The 12880-nt window shown below is 53.2% G+C and overlaps 1 protein-coding gene across 1 annotated transcript in view; it reads right to left on the reverse strand.

Moving 5' to 3' along the window:
* The window catches only part of LOC149427450 (transcription factor Sox-6-like), a gene marked incomplete at its 3' end in the record, with an annotated part of 177594 nt that overhangs the window by 108749 nt on the left and 55965 nt on the right, over nt 1-12880 (reverse strand). The window contains exon 3 of the mRNA XM_089668017.1: nt 7256-7466. Within this exon, the coding sequence (XP_089524143.1) occupies nt 7256-7466 (211 nt within the window). The remainder of the gene's footprint in view (nt 1-7255; nt 7467-12880) is intronic.

Genomic DNA, 12880 nt, shown 5'->3' on the forward strand with positions numbered 1-12880 from the left:
TAACTTTCCCAACCTGCCCCCTTGTTACATGAAGGTGACTGGGGAAGTATTGAAGCCAGAAAATCAGCATGAGAGTCAGAAGGAGGTCAGCATTGGCAGCCCCTGAATTTCTCAGCTGACAGGTTTCTATCCAGCAGCATTGACATTACAACACTTAACCAGCTTGGGTTTAGTTAGGTGTCAGCTTCTCAGGATGGGTTGGATGCAGGGTACCTAGGTTTGGTTGGGTGTAGGGTACCCAGGTAGGTTTGGGTGTAAAAATCCCTGGTTTGGTTGAGTGTAGGGTACCTGGGAAAAGTTGGGTGCAAGGTACTGAGGTTGGTTTTGGTTGGGTGTAGGGTACCCAGTTTGGGTTAGCTTGAGTGTAGGTTTCTCAGGTTGGGTTGGGTGTAGGGCACCTAGGATAGGTTGCATGTAGGGCTTTGAGGTTGTTTTTTGTTGGACGTAGGGTACCCAAGATGGGTTAGGTGTAGGGCAGCCAGTTTGGGTTAGGTGTAGGGTGCTCACAATAGGTTGGATGTGGGGTAATGAGGTTGGTTTTTGGTTGGGTGTAGGGTACCCAGGTTGGTTTGGGTGTAGGGTACCTAGGATAGGTTGAATGCGAGATATTGAGGTTAGTTTTGGTTGGATGTAAGGTATTGAGGTTGGTTTTGGTTGGGTGTAGGATATCCAGGATGAGTTGGGTGTATGGTAGCTAGGATAGGTTGGATGTAGGGGTATTGAGGTTGGTTTTTGTTGGGTGTAGGATAGCCAGAATGGGGTGGGTGTAGGGTAACCAGGTTGTGTTGGGTGTAGGTTACCTAGGATAGGTTGGATGTAGGGTATTGAAGTTGGTGTTGGTTGGGTGTAAGATAGCCAGGATGGGTTGGGTGTAGGGTAACCAGGTTAGGTTGGGAGTAGGGTACCTAGGATAGGTTGGATGTAGGATATCATGGTTGATTTTGCTTGGTTGTAGGATAGCAAGGTTGAGTTGGGTGTAGGGTACCTAGGATAGGTTGGATGTAGGGTATTAAAGTTGGTTTCGGTTGGGTGTAGGAAAACCAGGATGGGTTGGGTGTAGGGTAACCAGGTTGTGTTGGGTGTAGGTTACCTAGGATAGGTTGGATGTAGGGTATTGAAGTTGGTGTTGGTTGGGTGTAGGAAAACCAGGATGGGTTGGGTGTAGGGTAACCAGGTTAGGTTGGGAGTAGGGTACCTAGGATAGGTTGGATGTAGGATATCATGGTTGATTTTGCTTGGGGGTGGGATAGCAAGGTTGAGTTGGGTGTAGGGTACCTAGGATAGGTTGGATGTAGGGTATTGAGGTTGATTTTGGTTGGGTGTAGGATACCCAGCTTGAGTTTGGTGTAGGGTACCTAGGATAGGTTGGATGTAGGATATCGAGGTTGATTTTGCTTGGGTGTAGGATAGCAAGGTTGAGTGGGGTGTAGGGTACCTAGGATAGGTTGGATGTAGGATATCGAGGTTGATTTTGGTTGGGTGTAGGATACCCAGGTTGAGTTGGGTGTAGGGCACCTAGGATAGGTTGGTTGTGGGGTATTGAGGTTAGCTTTGGTTGGGTGTAGGACAGCCAGGTTGAGTTGGGTGTAGGATACCTAGGATAGGTTGGATGTAGTGTATTGAGGTTGGTTTTGGTTGGGTGTAGGGTATTGAGGTTGGTTTTGATTGGGTGTAGGATAGCCAGGTTGAGTTGGGTGTAGAGTACCTAGGATAGGTTGGATGTAGTGTATTGAGGTTGGTTTTGGTTGGGTGTAGGGTATTGAGGTTGGTTTTGGTTGGGTGTAGGGTACCTAGGATGGGTTGGATGTAGGGTATTGAGGTTGGTTTTGGTTGGGTGTAGGATACCTAGGATGGGTTGGATGTAGGGTATTGAAGTTGGTTTTGTTTGGGTGTAGGGTACCTAGGATAGGTTGGATGTAGGGTATTGAGGTTGGTTTTGGTTGGGTGTAGGGTACCTAGGATGGGTTGGATGTAGGGTATTGAAGTTGGTTTTGGTTGGGTGTAGGGCACCTAGGATAGGTTGGATGTAGGGTATTGAGGTTGGTTTTGGTTGGGTGTAGGATACCCAGGTTGGCTTGAGTTGGGAGAAGGGTTCCTAGGCTGGGTTGGGTCTATGGTACCTATGGTAACTGACACCTCCATCAATATCATGCAGACAAAATAAATCATAAAATGTACAATTAAAAAAACAATGTTTGGCCTCCAAGCAGGGAGAACGCTGATTTCACACTCGTGGTCGGCCGGAAGGTCTATGTGGAGCCCGGAGTGAATCTCTCAGCACTGACTCAGCTTCCCCTCTCCTTCCTAGGTATGGGCTCTGCACACCATCTGATAAACAAAGCTTCTCTCTTCTGTTCAGTGCCCACAGATAAGTCATCACAGGACATTCAAACCCCGAGAGGTGACAGAAATCAGGAGAGCAGAGATGGCGTTATGACAAGGCCGAGGGTGAAGGAGTTCAGGACGTGTTTCAGCAGGCTAGTCACCGGGTGCAAATGTATTTCTGCTTATATTTTGCCTTCCCTGGTTTCCCCCCCCCCCCCCCCCCCATCGACGTGCTGAACACATTTTTAAATAAAGCCTTTCCATATTCATTGTATACCTTATTTTATACCCAGCGATGTCATCACTGGGTCTCTGTGCTTCTCTATGCAATGAAAGGTAGGAGGGGCTGGCAGGGTACTGTACATAGGTTCCTGAAAACCTCCCAGCACTCTGCCGCAGGACTTCTCTCAAGAGCCCTCAGTCCCGATGCTCTTGGGAGGGGCTATGCAAATATCAAATGTCTTGAAGGGTGGAAGCGACTTATGACTTGCTACAAAGTTACATTGTTGCAATCTGTTCACTGAACAAAATGATACATGATTAAAGAAGGACTTCAACCCGTTGTTGGTGGCTCCACCTCCCCTGAGGCACCGCCATCATGGCTCTCCCTGGCTGGGGGGTCCTGGCCCGGACATGCAGGATATTTCCCAGCAAAGTTTTGGGATTTCCATACTTCCTGTCTTTGCACATGCGCAGACGTATGGGGAAACCTGCGTGTGCCATGGGGGGCTGCCGGGACCCGAAGCACACATGCAGAGTCTGGTGGGGGAGGGGCAGACTCAAATGTCATTCTCACCTAAACGGAGGTAAAACATAAAATAGAAGAGGGGGGGGAGGAGCCAGGGCAAGATGAGATTCGGTTTAGGGTGGAGGTCCCCTTTAAGGACTCTTTTCTGGTGGTCCCGGCTGCTGACTACTGATTATCTGCGATGGCGGCTGACCCACAGCTAGCAGCCAATCAGCACGCACATGTGCATTGCGGTGGCAGCAAAACCCAATCTACTACTAGGTGGTGGCAGGCGGGGGTCCCCCTAGTAACCAATCAGTGAACGTCTGTCCCCGCCCCTTATAATCTGGTTACACCAGGTGGGGGGGGGGTCCCAGTGTTCAGGGGTGAGAGGGGGAACATTTCTAAATGGAAACTCCAAACTTCGCTCATCATTAACCCCCATACTGTACGCCCCCCCCCCCACCCCATCCCATCCCCCACATGTCCACTCCGACCACACCCACATGGAAGAAAAATATATCTGAAATACTAGGATTTTGGCCGTATTCTATATATATATATTTGCATATACGGCATTTTAATGTATTACAAACTAAATACAAAAAAAATATTTTTATAAATATGTTCTTCTGATTTTTTTAACATATAAAAAAGTCATTTTTACATATATTTGTAAATGCGTTCCAAAAATGATTCAATGTATTTTAAAAAATATTTTTCATATATTTTGTAATAAAAACGCATTTATATATATATTTATTGAATTATATTTTTTTTAAATTGAATACGGCCAACATTGTAGCGTTTCAAATATATTTTTCTTCCATGTTAGCGATCTGTGTTCTCTCTCATACAATGATGTCCGCAGAGCCCCTCCCCCCTCCTGGGGTCTCTGACTCCTGTGAACTCAGACCCCCCTCCATTGCGCCATTGTCGCTCTCGGTGGGATGATCGCGGCGCGCGTTTGATGTGACACAGAAATGATCGTCTATTCAATTTCCGAGCGTCGGCGTCCGCACACAATGAGCGTTATTGATCGCCACGGAACAATCTGTACAATTCAATTCCAACTGTTACCGCGGACGCGGACCGCCGCTATCCGCCCGGCGACCCTCCATGTGCAAACCTTTTAGTCCGTTTAATAATATTCATTGTAAAAAGAACAAAAAACAGTTTTTGGATCAATTTCCCGTCCTTCATTCAGTGCGTCACATGAGACATCCATCTCCGGGAATCTCCTTCATGTATCTGTGACGCAACGCGGAGCCGCGACGCTGCGAGAACGTTCCCTTCCCTGTCAATCATGTGTGATGTAATGGAGAGGGGGCGGGGCACAAACACTTGTTTCCTACCGGTGGCCTGCATAACGGGCGGGCATTACCACCCACGCGGTGCGCATGTGTGTCCATGAGAGCGCTCCTAGACAACGCTCGGTCTCTCGCCAGGATTGGCTGTGACAGCCAATCACAAGGCTCACACGATGGGGCATTCTGTCCCGCCCCCCCCCCTTCCACCCCACCTTGGGTGTAAAGACCCTATTAAAAGAAAAGCTGGGCAGGAAGGGGTTAAAGTGGAACTCCGGTTCTTTTTCCATCTCCCATGTTAGAAGAAACTGTACCAAAGTTGTACTTCCCCTCATTAGGCTCCTCCTCCTCAGTCCAGCATCGGCGGGCACACAACAGTCTCGTCATTCTGCCCAATCCCTGTGAGCTCAGCCTGGTATTTACACTCCCCCTAGGGGGCGCCCCATCACACAGACCACAGACTGGGCCCACACTACTCCAGGACTGAGCGCTACTCATCATGAATGCACTCAGTCCTAGAGGAATACCTGCCACCGCTGCTCCTGCCACCTCTGCTCTGGCCACAACCATCACCACTACTCCTGCCACCATCGTCACCACTGCTCCTGCCACCACCGCCACCATTGCTCCTGTCACTGCCACCACTGATCCTGCCACTGCCACCCCTGCTACCTCCACCTCTGCTCCTGCCACAACCATCACCACTGCTCCTGCCACCATTGCCACCACTGCTCCTGCCACCATTGCCACCACTGCTCCTGCCACCATCGTCACCACTACTCCTGCCACCATCGTCACCGCTGCTCCTGCCACCTCTGCTCTGGCCACAACCATCACCACTACTCCTGCCACCATCGTCACCACTGCTCCTGCCACCACCGCCACCATTGCTCCTGTCACTGCCACCACTGATCCTGCCACTGCCACCCCTGCTACCTCCACCTCTGCTCCTGCCACAACCATCACCACTGCTCCTGCCACCATTGCCACCACTGCTCCTGCCACCATTGCCACCACTGCTCCTGCCACCATCATCAGCACTGCTCCTGCCACCTCTGCTCTGGCCACAACCATCACCACTGCTCCTGCCACCATCGTCACCACTGCTCCTGCCACCATCGTCACCACTGCTCCTGCCACCATCGTCACCACTGCTCCTGCCACCATCGTCACCACTGCTCCTGCCACCTCCACCACTGCTCCTGCCACCACCACCACTGCTCCTGCCACCACCGCCACCATTGCTCCTGTCACTGCCACCCCTGCTACCGCCACCTCTGCTCCTGCCACAACCATCACCACTGCTCCTGCCACCACCGCCACCACTGCACCTGCCACCATAGCCACCACTACTCCTGCCACCATAGCCACCACTGCTCCTGCCACCATTGCCACCACTGCTCCTGCCACCATAGCCACCACTACTCCTGTCGCTATTGCCACCACTGCTCCTGCCACCACCGCCACCACTGCTCCTGCCACCATTGCCACCACTGCTCCTGCCACCATCGTCACCACTGCTCCTGCCACCATCGTCACCACTGCTCCTGCCACTGCCACCCCTGCTACCGCCACCTCTGCTCCTGCCACAACCATCACCACTGCTCCTGCCACCACTGCTCCTGCCACCATAGCCACCACTACTCCTGTCACTATTGCCACCAATGCTCCTGCCACTGCCTGCACTGCTCCTTCCACCACTGTTCCTGCCACTGCCACCACTGCTCCTGCCACTGCTCCTGCCACTGCCACCACTGCTCCTGCCACTGCCACCCCTGCTACCGCCACCACTGCTCCTGCCACCATTGCCACCACTGCTCCTGCCACCGCCACTACTGGAGGGAGGAGCAATAAGAAAAAGGTAAGTATATTAAATATAATGGGGGGGTGGGGTTGGAGCATGGTGGGGGGGGGGGGGGGGGTGGAAATTTAACTGGAGTTCACTTTAACTATTTGATAAACATTTATATCAGGGCTGGGACAAGGGGTGGGCAGGAGGGGCGGTTGCCCTGGGCGCAGCAGTCTACTATATTGATGGGGGCACCAGTGAACTCCAGCGGATAACTGCTGGGGGTAGCATCCCCCCAACCTCCTACATAATGAAGGGGGGGCGCAGTTTGGCTTCCTTGCCCTGGGCACTGGCTTACCTTGCCCCGGAGTGGGGGTAGAAGATAAAAGGTACACCCCATCACCCCCCCTCCTCCCCCCACTGGGAATGTATCCCAAAAATCTCACCAATAAAAGCGTGTCGCAGACAGAACGCACGGCTCCGCCTCCGAGCGCCTAATCTACAACAATGTATAACAATGATTTCCTCTACAGCAGAGATGGCGGGAGTCACGTGACCCGTCATTGCAGCGCCGGGTCTACTGTCAGCAGCATCTGGTCAGCGTCACCGGCCGAGCCGAATTGTTTCAAGGTCGATTTATTATTTTTTTTCTGAAAACAAATAACTAGAGAAACACAAACCGCCATTGATGGGAGCGCGGCGCCAGCCCGGTGCCAAGACGCTCGCTGCTGCCAGCCCGCGACATGCGACTCCAGCTGTTGTTATGTGAGCCGCGCTCCCTAATGAAGGGTTAATGGTCTCTGGTATGACACAGCTGGCCGGGGGTGGATCTATCGTGCGACTACCACCGCCGCCGCGCCAACGCCAGATAAGAGGCAAACATTCGCAGAACACAACCAACCAGAGAGCCCCCCCCCACCCCCCCAACGCACCAAAGCTACAGCCTACAAGACAGAAAGTTTCGCCGTGCCAACGCAACACATGTCAGTCATCTTAGCGTTTCCAGGAGGTGTCGCCATGGCAACCCGCGTCTAATCCCTGCCCGGGCCATCGCCAAGTGCGCTCTCTGCATCCCACACACGCGTCTGACAAGCCGCCGCCGCTCACCCTCTTGTTCCGTCCGCGTCATTTCCTCCAGTTTCTTCTGTTTCAGGGTGTCCACCACGTCGGCCAGGCTGCCTTTGCGTCTCTCTGGCGTCCCGAAGTTCACGCTGGTCATCAGATCGCTGCGATCGCGAGCTCCTTCGTCAGGCTTGTGTGGTGAGGTAGACGTGCTTCGGAAGGAATAGAGCGAGCGCAGTTTATTGCTGTCTGAGTCCTGCAAAGACAAACACCGACATTAGCATACGAGCGCCAAAACAGAGCAACGGGACTTACGGGGCGACTACGGGACTTACAGGGTGACTACGGGACTTACAGGGCGACTACGGGACTTACAGGGCGACTACGGGACTTACAGGGCGACTACGGGACTTACGGGGCGACTACGGGACTTACGGGGCGACTACGGGACTTACGGGGCGACTACGGGACTTACGGGGCGACTACGGGACTTACGGGGCGACTACGGGACTTACGGGGCGACTACGGGACTTACAGGGCGACTACGGGACTTACAGGGCAACTGTGGGACTTACAGGGCGACTACGGGACTTACAGGGCGACAACGGGACTTACAGGGCGACAACCGAACTTACAGGGCGACAACAGGACTTACAGGGCGACAACAGGACTTACAGGGCGACAACAGGACTTACAGGGCGACAACAGGACTTACAGGGGAACAACGGAACAACTTTCCTCTCACCCTAATTCACATTTAAAAAATACTTTTTTTCATTATATATCTTATTTTAGACCCAATAATAATCACTGGGTCTCTGTGCTTCTCTATGCAATGCAGGCAGATCGTAGCTGGTGGGTGGGGCCAGTAGGGGGGCTGTATATAGCTTCCTGAAAACATCCCCGCCTCAGTGCTCCTCTCAAGAGACATAATTCCTGATGCGAGCAGTGGGCGGGCTCTTGGGAGGAGTCATGCAAATATCAGTATGGAGGAGTGGGCGTTCTTTGGCAGGTTCATTTACATAGGTAACGCCCAATCATGTTGCTGATCCTCTAGGAGAGACCTGAAATACAACGAATGAAAGGGGCGGGGCCAGGGACAGTCAGGCTGCAGAGGAAAGCGCTAGATGATGCTGGGCCTCCTCCAGCCAGGAAATGAGGCGGAGCCCTATCTGATTGGCTGCAGCTTCTAATGCACATTGTGAGAAGCTCACAGTGTGCAGTGACATCAGAGGAAGCTATTCCAGTCCAGGGGCGGAGCAGGTACACCTGTGCAAGACTGAAGGGGAGGAGCTGGTACACCTGTGCAAGCCTGAAGGGGAGGACCTCATACACCTGTGCAAGACTGAAGGGGAGGAGCTCGTACACCTGTGCAAGACTGAAGGGGAGGAGCCGCTACACCTGTGCAAGTCTGAAAGGGAGGAGCCGATACACCTGTGAAAGTCTGAAAGGGAGGAGCCGATACACCTGTGCAAGACTGAAGGGGAGGAGCCGATACACCTGTGCAAGACTGAAGGGGAGGAGCCGATACACCTATGCAAGACTGAAGGGGAGGAGCCAGTAACCCTCTGCAAGACTGAAGGGGAGGAGCCGATACACCTATGCCAGACTGAAGGGGAGGAGCCGGTACATCTGTGCCAGACTGAAGGGGAGGAGCTGGTACACCTATACAAGACTGAAGGGGAGGAGCTGGTACACCTATGCAAGACTGAAGGGGAGGAGCTGGTACACCTGTGTAAGTCTGAAGGGGCGGAGCAGGTACACCTGTGCAAGATTGAAGGGGAGGAGCCAGTACACCTGTGCAAGACTAAAGGGGAGGAGCCGGTACACCTGTGCAAGTCTGAAAGGGAGGAGCCGATACACCTGTGCCAGACTGAAGAGGAGGAGCTGATACACCTGTGCAAGACTGAAGGGGAGGAGCCGGTACACCTGTGCAAGACTGAAGGGGAGGAGCCGGTACACCTCTGCAAGACTGAAGGGGAGGAGCCGATACACCTGTGCAAGACTGAAGGGGAGGAGCTGATACACCTGTGCCAGACTGAAGGGGAGGAGCTGATACACCTGTGCAAGACTGAAGGGGAGGAACCAGTACACCTGTGCAAGACTGAATGGGAGGAGCCTGTACACCTGTGCAAGACTGAAAGGGAGGAGCCGATACACCTGTGCAAGACTGAAGGGGAGGAGCCGATACACCTGTGCAAGACTGAAGGGGAGGAGCCGATACACCTGTGCAAGACTGAAGGGGAGGAGCCAGTACACCTGTACAAGACTGAAGGGGAGGAGCCAGTAACCCTCTGCAAGACTGAAGGGGAGAAGCTGGTACACCTATACAAGACTGAAGGGGAGGAGCTGGTACACCTATGCAAGACTGAAGGGGAGGAGCTGGTACACCTGTGTAAGTCTGAAGGGGCGGAGCAGGTACACCTGTGCAAGATTGAAGGGGAGGAGCCAGTACACCTGTGCAAGACTAAAGGGGAGGAGCCGGTACACCTGTGCAAGTCTGAAAGGGAGGAGCCGATACACCTGTGCCAGACTGAAGAGGAGGAGCTGATACACCAGTGCAAGACTGAAGGGGAGGAGCCGGTACACCTGTGCAAGACTGAAGGGGAGGAGCCGGTACACCTCTGCAAGACTGAAGGGGAGGAGCCGATACACCTGTGCAATACTGAAGGGGAGGAGGTGATACACCTGTGCCAGACTGAAGGGGAGGAGCTGATACACCTGTGCAAGACTGAAGGGGAGGAACCAGTACACCTGTGCAAGACTGAATGGGAGGAGCCTGTACACCTGTGCAAGACTGAAGGGGAGGAGCTGATACACCTGTGCCAGACTGAAGGGGAGGAGCCGGTACACCTGTGCAAGACTGAATGGGAGGAGCCTGTACACCTGTGCAAGCCTGAATGGGAGGAGCCAGTACACCTGTGCAAGACTGAAGGGGAGGAGCCGGTACACCTGTGCAAGACTGAAGGGGAGGAGTCGGTACACCTGTGCAAGACTGAAGGGGAGGAGCCGGTGGGAAGGACAGACACAAACTCTACGAAGGCCAGAGTTCACATTATAATAAAGATAACAATCGGCCTCAGAATTGTACAATCCGGAGCGCGGCGGCAGATCGCACCACCAAACCGGCGCTGTCAGCGTTAACATGGGGTTGCAGGATTGGGGGGCTGTGCCCACCCCCGAGCGCTGTCCCCCCCTGTTGGCGCTCGCTCTGTTTTGCAGTGGCAAGTGTTTCATGAGGACCCCAGAGAGCGGTGGAGTGTTTGATGTAGAGCGCTATGCAAATCAGCCAACTTTGATCACTTCCATACACCATCAATTAAGGAGGACGAGAGAAAAAGATCAAATTAAAAGCGTCTTCTGCTGCTAATAGTCGTCTCTCCAAGAATTGCGCCATTCGATTCGGATGATAATCAGCTTTTGTGTCGCCTTTTCCCATCAATATGAAGAACGATTCTTTTCCCTATTAATGCTTTTATCCCAAAATATAAATGTTTGAAGAATGGCGACGGATCTGAAGGAGAAGCTCCATATTTACTTTTGCGCGGCGTATGTAAAAAGGGGGCCGGCCGTCCCGGGAATTGTAGGGGGGGGGGGGAGGGGCGGAGACGCCACGCAGGGAAGGGGGTCGTTTACACAACCAAATAGAAATTGATCATCTAATTGGCCGAACAAATCACATCGGAGGAATCAAAGCCGAACGTCGGGACGTGTTTGTTTTTCCCGAATTTCGGGGATTATTTTCTGCCGGAACGCGATGCGAAAATCCTGAACGGAACGTATGGAGGCGTTCCGGATCCGAGCAGAGTCGGGGGAGGGGGGGGGTAATGAAATGTGTACATGTGTTCGTGGCATCGAATCTAAGAGGCCATCTAGGTGGGGTCTGATGGGACCTCCAGTGACACCTTCAGAATATAATTCACTTCGCTTCCTCCTCATCATGGCCTCCTCTAAGTGAGTTCCCACCCACCTTGGGGTGTCCCTCAGCACAGGGATGGTGGGAACCCCTCATAATGGGCACAGCGGGGGTACAGACCCGGGAACTCAGCACAGGGATGGTGGAACCCCTCATAATGAGCACAGAAGGGGTACAGACCCAGGAACTCAGCACAGGGATGGTGGGAACCCCTCATAACGGGCACAGTGGTGGTACAGACCCGGGAACTTAGCACAGGGATGGTGGGAACCCCTCATAATGGGCACAGCGGGGCGTACAGACCCCAAACTCAGCACAGGGATGGTGGGAACCCCTCATAATGGGCACAGTGGGGGTACAGACCCAGAACTCAGCACAGGGATGGTGGGAACCCTTCATAATGGGCACAGGGATGGTGGGAACCCCTCATAATGGGCACAGTGGGGGTACAGACCCAGGAACTCAATGCAGGGATGGTGGGAACCCCTTATAATGGGCACAGCGGGGGTACAGACCCGGGAACTCAGCACAGGGATGGTGGGAACCCCTCATAATGGGCACAGCGGGTGTACAGACCCGGGAACTCAATGCAGGGATTTCCCTGACTGATTGAAATGACTGATGAGAAGACTCTCCACCATCCACCAATCAATGGACTTTCTCCTCTGAGTGACCATTAGGTAGGTTTACCCCCAATTCTCAGCCGTCCTCCTAACACCCCCAGAGAACCCCATAATCCTGCCACTGACATGATATAATCCCCCCCCAGAGACCCCCATAATCCTACCACTGACATGATATAAGCCCCCCCCAGAGACCCTCATAATCCTACCACTGACATGATATAAGCCCCCCCCAGAGACCCCCATAGTCCTACCACTGACATCATATAACCCCCCCAGAGACCCCCATAGTCCTACTACTGACATCATATAACCCCCCCAGAGACCCCCATAGTCCTACCGCTGACATATAACCCCCCCAGAGACCCCCATAGTCCTACCACTGACATCATATAACCCCCCCCAGAGACCCCCATAGTCCTACCACTGACATCATATAACCCCCCCAGAGACCCCCATAGTCCTACTACTGACATCATATAACCCCCCCAGAGACCCCCATAGTCCTACCACTGACATCATATAACCCCCCCCAGAGACCCCCATAGTCCTACCACTGACATCATATAACCCCCCCAGAGACCCCCATAATCCTACCACTGACATGATATAACCCCCCCAGAGACCCCCATAATCCTACCACTGACATCATATAACCCCCCCCCCAGAGACCCCCATAATCCTACCACTGACATCATATAACCCCCCCCAGAGACCCCCATAATCCTACCACTGACATGATATAACCCCCCCAGAGACCCCCATAGTCCTACCACTGACATCATATAACCCCCCCCAGAGACCCCCATAATCCTACCACTGACATCATATAACCCCCCCCCCCCAGAGACCCCCATAATCCTGCCACTGACATGATATAACTCCCCCCCAGAGACCCCCATAATCCTACCACTGACATCATATAACCCCCCCCAGAGACCCCCATAATCCTACCACTGACATCATATAACCCCCCCCAGAGACCCCCCTAATCCTGCCACTGACATGATATAACCCCCCCCCCCAGGGACCCCCATAATCCTCCACAGTTTCTGGCACGGGACGAGGAGCCAACAACAGCGATTACATTTCTGCTACAAACAATCGAAAGAGGAAACCGAGAATTCTCCG

Source organism: Staurois parvus, unplaced genomic scaffold (genome assembly GCF_062004578.1).
Source record: "Staurois parvus isolate SC_StPar_1 unplaced genomic scaffold, SC_StPar_1.0 ptg003749l, whole genome shotgun sequence".
NCBI lineage: Eukaryota > Metazoa > Chordata > Amphibia > Anura > Ranidae > Staurois > Staurois parvus.